At 40.6% G+C, this 17,880-nt stretch overlaps 2 protein-coding genes across 3 annotated transcripts; one reads left to right on the top strand and one right to left on the bottom strand.

Moving 5' to 3' along the window:
• Positions 1–2,920: 2,920 nt before the first annotated feature.
• On the top strand, positions 2,921–10,108 carry LOC4338212 (switch 2). 2 transcript variants are annotated; one of them, XM_015784973.3, is made up of 8 exons: positions 2,921–3,302; positions 3,778–3,884; positions 4,760–5,675; positions 5,748–5,995; positions 6,572–6,698; positions 6,788–7,063; positions 7,978–8,212; positions 9,256–10,108. In XM_015784973.3, exons 1-8 carry the CDS (start codon positions 2,934–2,936, stop codon positions 9,546–9,548), a joined length of 2,571 nt encoding a protein of 856 aa, XP_015640459.1. In that variant the 5' UTR covers positions 2,921–2,933; the 3' UTR covers positions 9,549–10,108. The 2 variants fall into 2 exon arrangements, with proteins under 2 accessions (XP_015640459.1, XP_015640460.2); XM_015784974.3 differs by lacking the exon at positions 3,778–3,884 and having other exon boundaries at positions 3,145–3,302.
• A 5,529-nt stretch (positions 10,109–15,637) lies between these two features.
• On the bottom strand, positions 15,638–16,813 carry LOC4338211 (xylanase inhibitor protein XIP-like). Its single transcript, XM_015782930.3, has one exon. The coding sequence runs from the start codon at positions 16,759–16,761 to the stop codon at positions 15,880–15,882; it is 882 nt and encodes a 293-aa protein (XP_015638416.1). The 5' UTR covers positions 16,762–16,813; the 3' UTR covers positions 15,638–15,879.
• Positions 16,814–17,880: the final 1,067 nt, after the last annotated feature.

Genomic DNA, 17,880 nt, shown 5'->3' with positions numbered 1-17,880 from the left:
AACGTGTGTGATTAATTCTTCCTCCGGTTCATCCAAGGACACCAAGCAAAAAAAATAGGGACTGGCAACCTACTGTTCCTAGATGATTTCCTAGTGAGAAATAGTGTCTAGGGAAAGCTTAATTTTAATCCTAACACAATACTTCAGGCACTGGCAACCTACTGTTCCTAGATATCGCTCTACTATATACCCGGATATGGAGGACTTAAGTGCTCTTGAGGGTTGTCACCACCTCTATACCTACCTCAAACGTACTATGGGATATGCAACATTACTGGATAATAATTACCTAAACACCACGTCTAAGCAATTAATATCTATTTTAGTGTTTATAACTCATCAAAGCAATCACTATAGTTTAGTTGATTATAGTGAACAATAATCCCATATGCTAATTAGGAACTAACCAAGAGGTAATTCTCACAAGATAAATCTAAATTACTCAGGAAGATAATCCTATGGTATTAGAGTAATAAACAGAATAAAATAAACAGGAGAGGATTACCGACAGCTCCGGAATTCCTCCGACTTCTTCTACTCTACTATCTTCCTAATTCTAGTATACAAATAATACAATAGAGCCTCTTGTAATTCAGCTCAAGCTTGGAAGTGCGTGTGAGAGTGAAGGAGTGAAGCTTCTTAAATAGGGTAGGTATGACGGTTATTGAAAGGGGAATTGTCCGAAATGCCCCGCAACCCCATCAGGAGCACATCTGGACCGTCCTTGCCAAACCCCAGGATCAACAGTGTTGATCAGGCCCATCTGGCCCTCAGTTTCGGCCTATGGACTCCTCCTATTCTGCCTTATTCATTCCTGCGAGTTTTAGGCTGATTCGTTGATATTTTGATGAAGTCTACAGCCCACCTTTTGCATGGATATACTCCTTCCTTACTTTAGTCTGATTTTCCTCCCAACTTTGGTGGTTTATGTCCTATATTGGATATTCACCAACACTCGTGGCATATGTTAGAAATAATCCCTATCACTATGTTGGATGTTTTATTATCTGTACTTTATACAGATGTTGGTGGTATATATTTTGCACTTCACAGCCACCAACAGTGAGTGGAGGAGCGAGAAGGGAGGAGAGGCGGCAAGTGAAGGAGAAGCGGCGAGGCCGAGGAGCGCGGAGGCGAGGCGAGGGAGCCAGGGTTTGGTGGGCCATGGTTGTGGGTGGTGTGAAATTTTAATAGCGTAATTTTTTTTGTGGTTAATTAGTTACCACCAACAAAAACCAATTTTCACTGGAGGGCTCTTAGGAGGCCTGCCTTATAAAATAGAGCTATCTTTTAAGGTGGCCTCCTAAGAGCTCGCCAGCGAAAATCAGTTATCGCTAGCAGCTCATGACATGGAATCTGCCAATACATTTTTACAAGCGTTTGTTTCATTGGTCCGTCAGTAAAAATAAAAGGGGAACACCACAAAAATCGTTTTAGTAGTTAATTCAAAGTATTTTAATTTATTTCCATTTTCCTTCTTTGTATGAATTTTACAATAAGTCTACTAAATTTCTAATTCAATATTGAAGCTTTTATGTTTTTATAGAATTGCAAATTTCATATCAAATTAAGGAAACATTGATGCTTTCCTTGTTACTGTATAATAATTTCCTTTGATAGAATTTATATAGCAATAAATGGTGTTGTGCAAGTCAGCCTTCGCCTTTTATATTTTAGTCCTCAAATTCTGTAGATCTATATATAGATCCAAAATTTACACTAAACACCCTTAAAATCAGAAACTATTATAAAATAGCACCTTTGACCAAATCCAAAATCCCCCACTTCACCTCACCACTGGCGACTCTCCTTCCTCCTCTCGTTGCCGGTGGCTCATCACCTCCTCCGACGAGATGGTGACCACCCACAGCATCCTCCTTTGGTTAGCTCTCTTCATTCTCCTCCCAGCTGCTCACTCATCCCTCGCGGCTAGTGAGCTTCGGGCTGGTCCGACGGTGAGCTCGTAACGGACCTGGCGACGTCAGCGTCCCACTCCTCTCCCCTATCTGGTCTCCCCTCCTCGAGTTAGCGAGCTTCTCCGGTGGAAATCGAGCGATGCGACAGCGGGTCGAAGCGGCAACAAACTCAGCACCGTGTGCGCGTGGATGGCCATGAGCTCGGGGCGGATCTGGCGACATCAGCACCTCCTCCTCGCCAGCATGGGAAAGGAGCTCAATGCAAAGCTGGCGGCGTCGACAGCGATGGTGCAGGCGACGAGCTCAGGGCAGATCTAGCAGCTCAGCATCGATGGTGCCTCCTCCTCGCCGGCGGGGGAGACTGGAGACGGGTTCTGCACCTGCCGCTACCAACGTCGCTTCCTCGCCAGTGCTGGCGTTGCCCTGTCGTCCTCATCGATGCCGGCAAGCCCCTCCCCTCTCCGGCAGTGTCTTCCTCTCTCTCCCCCCACTCTTCGAGTTCCACTCTCTGCGCGCTTTTTTCTGACAAAACTGATGAGACTCTTTGTACCTGGAGAGGACGCGACTATGTGAGAACCCCATGAAAACATGGTCCCCACCCTCTTCTCTCCTCCACGCAAGCCATTCGCCTATGTGGATTGACGAGGCCAAACGCCATGTAGTTACATTGTGAAGGCCCTAACAAAAACTATAAAGAAAAAATATATATTTGTCGGAATTTTGTTTTTATTTTTATGGTGAAAACATAACAAATTTTCTAGATGAGACTTTGCATATATGTGTAATGCAATTTTCAGATTTTTTTGGTAAAATTTATTATTTAATATTTATGGAGCGTGAACAAGTTTGTGTGTATAAGACACAATCTTTTAGTATGGAAGGTTTTGTGTGTTTTATGTTACGGAAGTACGGAACCAAGACTGCAAGTTCTTATTGAGAAAGGAAGAAAGGAGGATGCAAAACGTCCCCACAAATACCCCCGCCGACCGGTTTCCTCCTCCCCTGCCAAGCAACGCCATGTCGCTCCACAGCCTCAAAGAAACCCTCCAGTCTTCCTCCTTTTCACAGCCCCAATCCGAGTCCCAACCCCGATCACCTCCTCCTCTCCTCGCCAGGAGGCCCCCAAAAACGTCCCTCTCGCAGCAGCTCCTCCGCCTTGATGCCTCCTCCTCCTCTTCCTCCTTTTCCGTCTCGCCGCCACCGCCCCCTCGCACTTCCCCGACCTCGGATGCGGCGGCGGATGATGCGCCGCCGCTGCCAGAGGAGGAGGACGAGGTCCCCTGCATCCGCCCCCGCGCTTCCCTTCCGCCAGCGGCCTCCCTCGACTCCCGCGGGCCCTACGAACCGCTTGCTCTCTCGCCGCCCGGAGAGCGCCCCGTCGTCCAGGTAAAATCTATGCTGCCGCCTCCCTCTTGGCTACTACTGTTCGATGTTCCGGTCCACAGTTCTTGGCGAGTGGCGACTGGTCAGGTTCTCGCACCGTGATAGGTTCTGACCAATGTTTTGCACCTGCCATGGCTTTTTTTTTTTGGGTGATTGATAGCATGTTGAATAATAGGAGGAGAGATTACAGCATAACCTGATGATTATATTGAGCCTCAGGGCTGGGGCAGGTGTGTATAGTACAAGAGATAAGGAAGACATAATACAAATCAATCATATCCTAATATCCCTTTAACTACCATATAACAGATGTGGCTTCCCTTTCCCTCCTAATATCCCTTCCCTCTGTTCACTTTAGTCCCTCCTTCAACAGAATTTTACTCACTTTAGCCTCTCTTTTATTTTTAGTTAGAGCAATTTTTTAGTTATTACAAGCACATTCACTTTGCTGTGCTTTCCTCTGTTTTGTTTGGTACAGGTACCCTCCTCGATAAATTGCAGGCTACTTGTGCATCAGAGGGATGGTGTAAGATTCTTATACAATCTGTATAGAAACAACCATGGCGGTGTGCTTGGAGATGACATGTGAGGTTTGGAAGTTATTTTGTTACAGTATAAGTACACTGCTAAATAACTTGTACTCTTGTATGATATAATCTCCTGATTGTGGCTGAACTGAAATGAAACTATACAATATCCAAAACAATACATATCTCTTTCTATCCATGTGAAAACATTGTGGTTGATAGGTTTGTGGGCTTAAATCGTCAAATTCAATGAAACTTGGTAATATTACTCACAACCAGGAGATTATATCATACAAGGGATTTTTTTCTTAAAAAGATTTTGTAAGTGACTTATTACTATTGCTTTATTAAAGTCTAAACTCCGACATGATAACTAGTTTTTTTTTAAGTTTATTTAAAGTTTTACAAAACTGTGACAGGGAAATTGTAGTTAGTTTGAAAAGTATCTTAAAATTATAGTCTTTAAAAGATAATACATGTATTGCATATGTCCTGATGTTCCTAAACTTCTATGTAATAACCATGCACATAGTTTGCATGGTTTATATTATTTTGTGAAAAATTAATAACTAAACCATTCCCACTGTATGTAGCTTTAATCCGTTGGCGGTTTACTTCGTGGTCTTATTCTGTTCTTATCATCAATTTATATACATAGTTTGCTCATATTCTGCATGATGGGTAAGCATGTGGATGATTGACAGGTACTTGCACCGGCATCACATAAGCATACCCTGTAGGTCTGTTGGGAAAAAAAATCTCAGGGTCGATAGCAAGCTTGAGCATTTTATTTTTGGGGAGCTTTTTTCTACTCACCTATTATTAAATCTCAAACCGAAAACATAATAATGAGATTTTTCAACACAACATTTAAATTTGATGGACTTCTGAGTTCTGACTCCCTTGTTTCTCATGTTTTTTTTTCTGATTTAGGGGTTTGGGAAAGACTATCCAAACAATTGCTTTCTTATCAGCTGTTATTGGAAAAGATAATGACCACGGTGATCAATTAGTGGAAGGAAGAAAGATTGCCCCTATACTCATCCTCTGCCCCACATCAGTAATTCGAAACTGGGAAAATGAATTTGCAGAGTGGGCAAGATGTTCTGTTGCTGTCTATCATGGCCCAAATCGTGACCTGGTTCTTCAAAAGGTTGAAACTCAAAGACTAGAGATAGTTATTACCAGTTTTGACACTTTTAGGATTCATGGCAAGATTTTGTGTGGCATCTCGTGGGACCTTGTGGTTGTTGATGAGGCACACCGGCTGAAGAATGAAAAATCAAAGTTATATACAGCTTGCTTGGAAATTACTACTCGAAAGCGGTTTGGTCTCACAGGAACCATAATGCAAAATAAAATAATGGAATTATTTAATCTGTTTGACTGGATTGTACCTGGTTGCTTGGGGGATCGAGAACACTTTCGAGTATATTATGACGAGCCTTTAAAACATGGCCAGAGGTTCAGTGCTCCTGAGAGATTTGTACAAGTTGCTGATAAGCGCAAGAAGCACCTTGTTTCAGTTCTTAGCAAATTTCTGTTGAGAAGAACAAAGGAAGAGACCATTGGGCATCTCATGCTTGGAAAGGAGGATAATATTGTTTTCTGCAGAATGAGTGACGTTCAAAAGCGCGTTTACAGAAGAATGCTGCAACAGCCTGACGTGCAAATCCTTATAAACAAGGATCTCCCATGTAGCTGTGGAAGTCCTTTGACTCAGGTGGAATGCTGCAAGAGAACTGAACCACATGGCATTATCTGGTCTTATCTTCACAGAGACAATCCAGAGGGTTGTTCTCTGTGCCCCTTCTGTCTTGTTCTTCCTTGCCTTGGGAAGCTTCAGCAGGTTATTTCATATTCTTAAAATATTTTGGAAAGATTTATGTTTTTTTAATAATTCCCCACTAATTTTCCATAGATCAGTAACCATCTGGAGCTGATAAAGCCAAACCTGAAAGACGAAATTGAGAAGCAGAAGAAAGATGCTGAGCTTGCAGCTGCTGTCTTTGACACAGATATTGAATTAGTTGGTGGAGGTGCTAAAAGTGAAAACTTCATGGGTCTCAGTGATGCAGAACATTGTGGAAAGATGCGTGCGTTGGAAAGACTATTGTCATTATGGACTCTGCAGGGTGACAAAATTCTTCTTTTCAGCTATTCAGTCAGGTGAGTGGTTATCCCCAATGTGTCCAATGCTTCAGTAAGCATGAAGATTAAAGCAAGAATAACATATCTCACAAGTCAGAAAATTTCTTTGTTTTAAACCATATTTGATGTTGAACAAAAAGCTCTTATTGATGTAAGACCTTGGAATTGATTGTTACTAAATGTTCATAAAATATCATTACTTACTGTAGTGGGTATAATTTCTCACAAGCCCATCATGCTCCAGTTTTTGCTGAAGTTGTGGTTTATATACCTTTGACAGTATAGAGCGTTAAATCATTGAATAGATGTAAACTTCCTTCTACTTGCCTTTCTTTAAATACACTTTTAGGGAATGTGATTAGACAGGTTACACTGAACACAAACTAAACCTATTTATTTAGACCTGAAAGTAAGTTAAAACAAAACTTGCTTGTATCGAATAGCTTATTTTTCTCTTAAGCATCTATCTTAGTTCTTGTTCACTGCGTTTGCTTCTTGGAACGTTTCTTGACAGTACTTGCGATTTAGATATGCTGCTTGATGTTATATCTTCTGCATGTGTAATCACTTGTTCATGCATAAATTGACAACCAGGATGCTTGACATACTAGAGAAATTTCTTATACGGAAGGGTTACTGCTTTTCTCGCTTTGATGGAACGACTCCCATGAATGCACGCCAATTACTAATTGATGAGTTCAATAGATGCCCAAGCAAACAGGTAACTTCCTGTTGATGTGCATTTCAGTACTCGCTGCCAAAAGAACTTTTTAGATTAGCATCGTCAAATGGTGAATTGCTTTTCTACAGGTTTTCCTTATATCTACACGGGCAGGAAATTTAGGTGTCAACCTGGTCAGTGCTAATCGTGTGGTGATTTTTGACCCAAGTTGGAACCCTGCGCAAGACTTGCAAGCGCAAGACAGGTCATTTCGATTTGGACAGAGGCGGCATGTCACTGTATTTCGCCTACTTGGTGCTGGTTCCCTTGAAGAGCTTATTTATTCTCGACAAATATATAAGCAACAGCTTTCCAATATTGCGGTCTCTGGAAAAATAGAAAAACGTTACTTTGAAGGAGTGCAGGTAATGTTGTAAAACTAATGCATTTTGATGAAATTGGATTGATTGTTTCAATTACTTGAAGGGTGGTACAATTGTGGACCATCCTAATATGATTCCCTTTTCCTGTTCTAAAATCATTTCCCTGAATTACCTAGTCATTTAGGTCCTTATATTTTTTCCATTTCCCAAAATACGTGTTTCTCCCGTGCTTGTATTTGGACTGATTATTACAATCATAACATTCATATTTTATTCAGAAAATTATTGTATTTCGACCATTTGATTATGCAGTTTAATATACTCACCAGAGAATTTAGAGTTTGTAAGTTGATGCAAACTACCTGGATGATGTATTGTTAACAAACAAGCGTAGACATTGTGTAATCCACATGATACTGATATTAATATTTGTTGTTAAGAGTAGCAATTTAGCAGAATCAAACACGTGACACATGAACTGCCTTGCACTATTCCTACATTGTTGCATACATCACCATATGTTAATGTACTTCCTATTTTGGTTCCTAGCTTAGCAGTCATAGGCATAAGAGAATGGTTGCACTCATAATACACATACAGCACTTAAGGTAGATTCATTATTTTCTGTTGCAGTGTCCTATGGCACCTGAATAGTAAAATGATGTGTCACTACATGTATTAAATCTAGGGCAATGCTGCCTTTTTTAACTAGATAGTTTTCTCACCTTACCTCATGACTTTCCAAATTCTGTGTTAACATGAATACTTTTTTTTAGAATAAGGCATCTATCAATTCACTAGATTACATTTCGACAGTTCAGAAGTCATGAAGTTATGCGTCACTCTCTTGAAGTTTCTTAGTCATTTACCAGCACATATACCTTTCACGTTTTAAGAATAATCACACTTGGCTTTGGTGCTTTGTTTATATAAATTGTATAATTATATGATTTTAGGATGACAAAAAATTTCAAGGTGAGCTCTTTGGGATATGCAATCTGTTTCGCGACTTGTCTGATAAGCTTTTCACCAGTGAGATCATTGAAATGCATGGAGAACATGGGAAGGGTAATACAGCTGAAACAATAGGAATTCGAGAAATAGTTGATACAAATATATTTGGTACGCAAGATCAAATGAAATCCTCAATGACAGCAATACATAACGAGAACAAGAATTTGTACCATTGTGGTAAGTTCTACTGTCAGTCTGAATATTTCTAATTTAATTTTCTTGATTTTGGACCTTAAATGCTTTATGAAAAGTTTCAATTTCAAAATGACCAATAATATACTATTACTATTACTATTATGGGAAACTGAATAATATACTAGTGGCTGAATAGTTAATTGTTAGATTAAATTTTAATTTCAAATACTGACTCTAAATATTTTGCATTGTTGTGCATTCAATTTTTGTAACATTCATATGTTTGTATCGATTTATTTAGCCCTGCTGTTCATCCTATTCTAGTTTATGTTCACTGTCTGCCCTAAGTTCTCTTCATACATTTTGAAGAAAAGTTTATGTCCCATATCCCATAGAGCTCAAATGACACTAACATTTGTAGATTGATATGGTTTTGCAACATTATATATCTATAATCCTATGAACAGAAAAATATCTGGTCTGTGAAATGCAATATAGAATAACTTACGTTCTGAATAAAATAGAGGAAATTAGTAATTATATTTGTATCAATCTCATCTTACAAGAATATTGAAAATCATTCCCCCCCCCCCACCACCACCAACTCTACTTTCTTAAGGAAAAAAAGTGTGGGGGTAAAAGGGTTCACATGAAACTATCAGTTCTCTAACTTTAGGATGTGTATTGACAGGGGGGCCTGACCTATAATAAGAATAAAGTTTCAGTTCTATGAAAAAAAAAATAAAACAATCAATTATTATTGCATATTTCTGAAATGTTCAGTTAAATTTACAGCAAACGGATAGTTCTGACAAAACAGTAGCAGTTTGAAATTTAGTCTAAAATAAATAAACACTTGGTCAAGTATGCAAGTCTTTGACATCTTGATCTATGTAGGATTCTGTTATTAGTTGCTACGTTTACTGTTTCCAGTAAAAACTGATTTGTCAATTGCAAAAAACTCATATTGACTAAGATTGAAACCCGAAAGTTGCTTGCTAAGTTGTCTACCAGAATATCTCCCCTCTGTCTACGTATTGGTGCATTGATTTTTTCTTGTAACAAATTCTGTTCCCTACAAACAGGAATAGTTTATGCTCACCGAAATGAAGATGTTGTAAACACGAGGACAAATGAAGCAAGCAACTGTGCAGAAGATAAAACTGTCCCAAGGCACTTAGAGGAGCTGCAAAGTAAGAAGAATGAAACAATGCATACAATTAAGGCAAAATCTTACTCACTGGTGCAGAAAAAGAAGGAATTCAGCCGAATTGCATCTTTCATGGGTATGAACGACCTTGAGTTTAGTAAGTGGTTGCTGTCTGTCTCGCCTTTGCAACGACATGAAGTATTGGACCGCTACAGGAATGCAAAGTAAGCCATAGGGAGTATGGATAATGCTTCCCTCATATAGATAGCCCTTTCCTGCTCCACCGATGTTTTCCTTCTATTCTCCTGTTCTGCCCCATCCACTCTTTCTCTGGCTTGGCACAGGCTATCAGAAGGGGAGGAACATTTCATGTTCAGATCATCTTATTTCCTTCTTTTCTTTTTCTTCATTTATTGCATTTGTAAGGTAAGATCAGACCCATAGTGGTTTGTCTTTTGGGTTTGACATAAATCGCTGTTTCTCCTGCTGGTTCTCTGGATTTGGGCGCTTGTATCTTTGTTGGTCGGCTGAGTAAAGCTTTTAGAGTTACCACGGAGTTCTGAGTGCATCTCAAACAGAAAGAAGCTGTGCTGGTTAGTGGTTACAATGTACAAATGATACGAGCATAGCAGGTCATGTATCATGCATGCAAATAATTCACCCGTTATCCGACTTTTCCCGAGACATAATATTGTAGCTGATCGCCAGCGGCACACCAAGGTCTGGCGTTGTGGCAATGTTGTAACAGAGAGTGCAGGCTGTTAATACATCCCTTGATTATGCATCTAGCTCACGACCTCACGTTACTCATCAGTATTTTTCACCTCAAATTTTTTATGGGACTATTCGCCCTGCACATGGACGCGCTTGCAAGACAACTTGTTCATAAGATGTTCCTTCTTGGTACAACCTTCGTTCTAAACTATAACAACTTTTAGCCCTTTAAAATTTATCCTAAAATATAAATTTTTTTAACTTATATTATTTTCTCAACCAATCATAACCTTTCATCATTTAAATTCTTCGCTTTCTCTTTTTTTTAACCAATTACAATATTCTTTTAAATAATTTAAATAATTTGATCTACTTTTTTAATACCAGTGTTTAAACCTAAAATCTCTTATATTCTACAATGAAGGTACTACTTATATACTAATAAAAAGATTGCGAAGATTCTACCTGTACCATCCATTTGATCTTATAATTCGATTGAATATCCATGCTAGAACAAGTGAAAACAAATACATTAATCAAATTGATTCATGTAATCGGCGAATCCAAGGGTATAGAATGGATGTGACTATACAGCTACTGGTAGCTGATTTGTCTCTAAACCAGCTACCACTCCATCTATTAGAGATACTATCCACATACTTCAAATACAATTTTCTCTTAAACTACTCATTCGATCTATGATCCGATTATACCGTTGTGTTCGTAACAATTAAATCTTTATAACAAGATCCCACATAATTATATTTTGATGAAAAATGATAAATTACTTTTATAATATATCTAAATTACTTTTAGATTTCACTAAATTACTTTCTAGACATATGAAAGTAAATTCAATAAAGGCTAAAAGTAATTTACATATATTATAGAAATAACTCGTAACAAAAAGAAAAAGAAAGTAACTTTAATGAATACCCTTTTTCATTGGACGTGACTACATAGCTAAAAATAAAAGGAAAAAAAACAATCGATGATTAAACAGATTTATAGAGTTATTTTTAACCATACAAAAGTTACTTCCAATTAACATTGAAGTTACTTTTAAAAATTGTTAAACTTACGTGTGTTGATATATGCTGATTAAATTTTATTTCTAGATAAAGTTATGTTTTTATCTCTACAACGAATTTACTTATAATGTCGTGACAAAGTTACTTCCGTTTTGTTTTAAGTTACTTTTATAATATATGTTAATTACTTTTAGTCTCTATTGAATTTACTTTTATATATCTAAGAAGTAATTTATTCAAATCTAAAAGTAACTTATATATATATATGATAAAAGTAACTTACATATATAATAAAAATAATTTATAAATATAAATATTTTTTCATCGTAATATAATCATGTAAAATCTTGTTGTGAAGATTTAATTGTAACGAACACAATAATGTAATCGGATTGTAGATCGGATAAGTAATTTGAGAGAAAACTTTGTTTGAAGAAGAAAATAACATACATGTGATGTAGTAGACTTCTAAAAAAAAATGCATGCATGTAGTAAGCTACAGTTGATTTCTCCGCGCGTTCCGACGTTGCTGGTTAAGGCAAAAACGAGAGGCCTCTCCGAATAGATTTTATGGTATAGAATAGTTATTCTATTCCCCCCTCTCTCCCAAGGGCCAAACCCACCTTCCCTCCTTTCTAAGGGTTCAAAACCCACCTGCCATCTCAGTCAAAGGTCGGTCAAAGCATCCCCACGTCGGTCAAATCCTGGTCAAATCACCTACTAACTCCCCCCACCGCCCACCTCTTCTCAGCTCTTATCTCGCAAAACGGTGCAATAACACGACAGACCACTGTGCAGTAACACTTTGTCTTACGTACAGTAACAATATTCAAATTTAGTTAAAATATAATCATGACGGGTCTACTTTTAATAAGCACTTTTTTCCTAGCATCATGGTGCAAACAATTAAAAAAATCATACATCACGTGAGAGATATTGTTCTTCAAAGCTTGACTTTTTTGGAATTTGACTCTCTACAAGTAAGTAGTACTATAGCATTATTATTACTCGTCACTACTATCTGTTGTGCGTTATTACAATCCCATCACGATATTACTGTAAGTCTATACCTAATTAAAAAATACGCAAGGCTTCCACTAAAAAATTTCATCCATATTCCTTTTTTCCTTTTTCTTTCTTCTTTCTTTTCCGTTTTCTTCCATCCGTCCATCTTCCCTTTTTTTTTTATTTTCTGTTTTCTTCCATCCGTCTTTTTTGCGCCGGTTTTTCTTTTTCCCTACTCTAATTAATTGCAAAAATCGATTCCCCACTACTTCATCATTTTCCCCATGATTTTCTCTTTCAACGCTGTTTTAATTCAACGGATTTAATCTATATTTAAAAGTCACCGTTTTTGTCATGGGTTTTGTGGATTCGCTCTGATTTTTATAAAAACGGAAAGAACAGATCGATTGTATAAAAGCAGTCAACCAATTTTGTAAGATCGAGAAAGATTCGATCGGAATTGATGGGAGGACCGTTTCTGGCATTGTATGGACATGAGATGTTTTCACCATTTTCCGGAGGTTGAAGACGGTAGTCAGCTATGCGAGCTGTAACTACAACTCCTCTTGTGGGTTCGGTCAAATAGAAGCAGGCTATGGGTTAAGTTAAAGTGAAGCAGGCCAAGCAAGGGGAGGTGGCAAGAAAGGAACAAGGGAATAACCTTTTGGTCTGAAAACAAAGAGTAAATGTATAGTGAGCTTTTGGTCCAAAACCAAAGAGTAAAATGTATAGCGATCTGAAAATATTTTTATCCGTTGCAACACACGGGTATTTTTTTTCTAGTATATAGAAAAGATCATAAGTTTTGTAATAACAATGCGTCTTACTGCAATTTTTGTATAGTGTTACTCCATAAACATGTGGTAACGTGTACCTGCCATACAGTAACACTTCCACTTGTGCAGTAACAAGTATATTTAGCATGTGAATCTATATTTTTTTATTCCTGGTTTACTACAATTTCACCACGATATTATTACCAAAGGTGTAGTAACGTTCTATATGTTCTACATTAACAAAGTGTTTTAGTACATTTCTTGGATAGTGTTACTGCATAAACATGCGGTAAGGTGTAACTGTCATGTGATAACGTGTATCTGCCGTGCAGTAACACATTTATTTTTGTGCAGTAACAAGTATATGGTTAGCATCTGAGACTTTTAACCCAAATATTTTTGTTTCAATTCCTGATTTACTGCAATTCACTACAATATTACTGTCAAAATTGCAGTAACGTCATATACATGCAGTAACACTATATTGGAGTGATGAGACCGGTTTTATTGAGAAGAGAGGGGAAGAACTGTTTCTTTGAGGAGGAGAGTGCGTAGATGCATTTTGAAGTTTAACCCTCCACATACAGTAACACTATAGCATCATAGTGGAAACTGTTTTAAAAAACAATACATATCTTGTGAGATATTGTTTTTCAAATATTGGTATTTTAAACTTTAACCCTCCACATGCAATAATAGAATGTGTAGTTTGTAGTAGCAAGGGCATATACATGCAGTAACATGGTTTTACCAAATGTATAAAATTATTCAAAACACTCCTACATCAATCAGACCTCGCTCAAAGCCACCTACAGACTTTACCTATAGCTCACCTATTCGATTTTCATATTGTAAAAATGACATAGTAAAACTACAATTACCGTGCAGTAACATGGCTACTTGGAAGTGGTAACATGTACCTATCATATAGTAACACTTCTACTTTTGTGCAGTAACAACTATATATGGTTAGCATGTGAGGCTTTAACCTATATATTTTTGTTTTATTTTCTAGTTTATTCGTAGATTTCACTAGTGGTAGAGAGATGAAGGCTGGGGCAAGAAGAAAGGAGAGAGAGGGAAAAACACTACTACGAAAATCATCTTTCGTGGCGGCCATTTTAGATTTTCCCTGGCAGAAATTGCAGCGGCCACAAAGCAAAGGCCAGAGAAAATATCAATCTTCGCTAGCGGTTATCAGTCGCCCGCAAAAATTGATTTTCACTGGCGGCTGTGTTATACCGGCCGCCAGTGATAATTAATTTTGAGACAAAAAACAACCATATGTAGCTGTCCTCCAGCCGCCAGCAAAAACCCCTCTCCCTCTCCAGCCTCCAGCATCCCAAATCCACATCCCCAAATCTCAAATCCATAACAATTCAAATCCACATCAAATCCAATCATCCAACCTTAAGAGAACACTACATCAATTTCTCACTTCATTCTCAACAAACAAACATTAATACATGCATGTATGAAACATCAATACAAACATAAAATGGAGAAATTCATCAAAATCGCTGTCGCCCGCCTGCCATCGCCGTCGCGGCGGCCGCCGCCCCCTCCCTCCGGCTAGATCTGGGAGAGGGAGAGGGAAGGGAGGAGGAGACCCTCCGGTCGTCGTCACCAGTCGCCGTGGTTGTCGTCGTCGTCATGGCCCAGCCCATCGTCGTGGTGGTGGTGGTGGTCGCCGTCGTCGTCGTGGCCCGGCCTGTCGTTGTCGTGGTATGACGGCGGCGGATCCGGCCTCTCCGCGGCCCGGCGGCGGCGGATACCACCTCCCTGCGGCTCGGCGGCGGCGGATCCGGCCTCCCCGCCCGCACCCGAGAGCCATCGCCCTGCCGCGCCTGAGCGCCACCGCCCACCGCGCCCGAGAGCCGCCGCCCCGCCGCGCCCGAGCGCCGTCGCTAGGTCCGCCTGTCGTCGCTGCCGCGGCGGCCGCCGCCGCCTCCCTCTGGCTAGATCTGGGAGAGGGAGAGGGACTGAGGGAGGGGATGGGAGGGGAGGGGAGAGAGGTGAGGTTTAGATGAGAAAGAGATAGAGAGGAGAGATGAATGCAGTGGGTGGGTGGGTGAAATTGCTTTTAAATGCGTGGGTGGGTGATGCTGTGAAGGAATCGATCTGTGAGCTGTGCTTTTCGCTGGCAGATCCGTTTTTTCGCTGGTGGATCTCTTTAGTAGCCGCTAGCGAAAACGCTTATTTTTGATGGTGGACATTTAAGAGGTCCGCCTAAAAAAATATAGTATTTTTATGGCGGACCTCTTAATATGGTCGCTGGCGGCCAGTGACCCCCCACCCCCCGATTTTCTACGCTGGCGATTTTTTCTTGTAGCCGCCATGAAAAATATTTTCCAAACGCTATGAAAAATCATTTTTCTAGTAGTGAAAGAGACATACACATTCAACTAGAGCGAGAGGTGTTACTCACATAGATGGGGATGCAAGTCATAGTTAATACATGACTTGAGAGTTATTCTAATAAGATGTGATTATAAACAATTGGACAAACCATTGTACATAGTTGATGCTGTTACTATACGCTATGTATTTAGTTACTACTCCCTCCGTCCCAAAATATAATAACTTTTAGCTCTCAGAATTTATCCAAAATATAACTATTTCTCCATTAACATTCTCTTTCCAACCAATCACAACCCTCCACGTGGCACGTGTGCGACTTAGAGAAGTCGCGCGTACACGCTAATTAGCAAAACCGAGCAACACTAGCCCTTGGATCAACGGGTAATGGGCGAAGGTGCAAAAAAAACTTGATGTAACATTAAAAAAATCGTTAAGATAAAGGAAGTTTTATTTATCTCAAAGCTCTTTATTATTTCACCCGAGGTACCGTACCTCGCTTTATTTATTGATTACATACATTACCCAACATACAAATCTTTATAGCAGACACAATATATGTTTATTTTCATTACATGACTTTATTTGTGTAGTACACAAGTACTGCACACAAAGCTTTTATTGATCCAATATTAAGGAATTAATGGTCTTCAAATGTCACGACCAGTCACACACTCACAGGTGAGCCGTGAAGCCGGTCTTCTTGTCGTAGAACCTGTCCCAAACCATGACGCCTCCGAAGTTGGGCTGCTTGTTGATGAACTGCAGCAGGTTGTTGAGGGCCTCCGGCGGCATGTAGGCGTCCTTGTCCACGTCCGGCGAGGCCACGACGCCGATCAGGACACGGCTCTGCGGGTACGTCTTTGCCCACTTCTCGAACGACTGCCTCCTGGACCATGCCGGGCACCGGCCGTCGCTGAACATCTTGACGTGGATGCGGTGGAAGAGCCCCGTCGCCAGCGCCTCGTCCAGCCGGTGGTCCGGGTAGCCGCACCGCGTCGTCGCCGTCACCATCACGCCGACCGTGGCGCGGTAGTCCTTGTTGTGGTCGTAGAGCATCTTGGCCAGCTCGTTGTAGTGCTCCCTCGCGCCCTGGTCGATGAAGAAGTCGATGCCGTTCACGTTGGCGTCGCCGAACGGGCGGTAGACGCCATTGCGGCGGCCGCCGAGGTAGGAGTACCAGAGGTGGTCGTGCAGATCGACGGCCGCCTGGGAGGACGGGAGGGAGTACTCGCCGCCCTGGCCGCCGATGGCGAGGAGGATGAGTTTACCCTTGGACTGGCAGTACTTGATGTCGGGGCCGACGGCGGAGACCTGGTGGCCGGAGATGTCGAGCTTGTAGGTGCCCGGGATGTAGCCGAAGGCGCTGAGGAAGGAGATGATGACGGTGGTATAGCGGCCGGCGTCGCAGGCCTCCCTGAGGGAGCCCTCGTCCTTGTTCCGGCCCCAGATGATCACGGTGTCGCCGGTGTTCTGGGACGTCGCCGACACGGCGGCGAGGCCGGCGGACAGTAGTACTGCCAAGGAGAGAAGTGCCGCGAGGCGTCGAAGCGCCATTGTTGATATGTTGGTCGAATCGATCTTACGATGGAGCTACTGATCGAGGTGTGAAGGATACGAACGTGGATGCATGGATATATATAGCGATCGATCGCGCTCGCTGGACGGACATACGTGTCGTCTTATGTTGTGTGCGCGCGGCGGGCGCCGTGGGCATGCAGGCATAAGTCCAAAGATAACGACGAAGCTAGCTAGGCCTTCACCTTCACGCTTCACCACCAGTAGCTGGTGTGTTACAGCTAGCGTGCGCAAGTAAGAAACCACGAGTGCGAAACAACAGAAATTAACCCCGTTTCGTCCCTCTCAGTTTATCATGCAGAAGAGATAACAAAGCCGGTGCTTAGCAAAAAGGAAGATGCTGGGATAAACTTAATTTGACCGTGAACGTGTTGTTGAATTAATATAACAGCCCAGCACGCCACCAATTACTTTATTGCTGTAATGTTTACTTCTCTAGCGTTCTGGCTACTTAGAAAATGTATGTCATGTCAGATGTTGCCTGTTTTGATGAGCCCAAACCCGGAACTGTGATGAGGGTTGGGTGAATTGAAGGTTCTCTTGCCCAGGGTTTCCAATTTTGGTAAAGACCGAAAATATGGCAATTTCAGTGGTCACAGGAATTTCAATAATTTCAGAAAAAATGGTGGGTTTTTTCACAAAATTATTTAAAATTTTAAATAAATTTTAGTTGAATTTAAATAAATGTTGATCGAATTCAAAAAATTGTAAAAAAACAAAAAATTGCGGACGAGATATTTGCCCGGGGTTCCGAAATTTCAAACCCTACTGCTGACCATGCATGAGTGGGCACTGATAATAAATATTTACTTGAAACCCCTTCTTATTTTATCATGCTATATATACTATCCACATAGGTTGTGGTGTTGCATGGCTCTCAAGACTGTTTAAACTGTACACGTGGATTGGGCCTACGGTGCCTAGTGTCAAACCTGGGTTTGACCCCAAATCGTATATGTATGCCGTGCTAGTTACACGATCAATTGCTAGCACATACATTCAACCTTGATACTAGAGTTCATACATCATCAAAGTACAGTACATAGGAGTCCAAACTTAAGTAAATAAATGATCTAGACTTTAACAATTACATCATGG

This window comes from Oryza sativa, chromosome 5, assembly GCF_034140825.1.
Source record: "Oryza sativa Japonica Group chromosome 5, ASM3414082v1".
NCBI lineage: Eukaryota > Viridiplantae > Streptophyta > Magnoliopsida > Poales > Poaceae > Oryza > Oryza sativa.
Note: the sequence above shows the minus strand (reverse complement) of the source record. Positions and strands in the feature narration are given on the sequence as shown.

Coding starts and splice junctions, on each gene's coding strand:
- LOC4338212 (XM_015784973.3), top strand. CDS start 2,934: ATGTCGCTCCACAGCCTCAAAGAAACCCTCCAGTCTTCCTCCTTTTCA. Junction 3,303..3,777: donor GAGAGCGCCCCGTCGTCCAG/GTAAAATCTATG, acceptor TGTTTGGTACAG/GTACCCTCCTCGATAAATTG. Junction 7,064..7,977: donor GTTACTTTGAAGGAGTGCAG/GTAATGTTGTAA, acceptor ATATGATTTTAG/GATGACAAAAAATTTCAAGG.
- LOC4338211 (XM_015782930.3), bottom strand. CDS start 16,761: ATGGCGCTTCGACGCCTCGCGGCACTTCTCTCCTTGGCAGTACTACTG.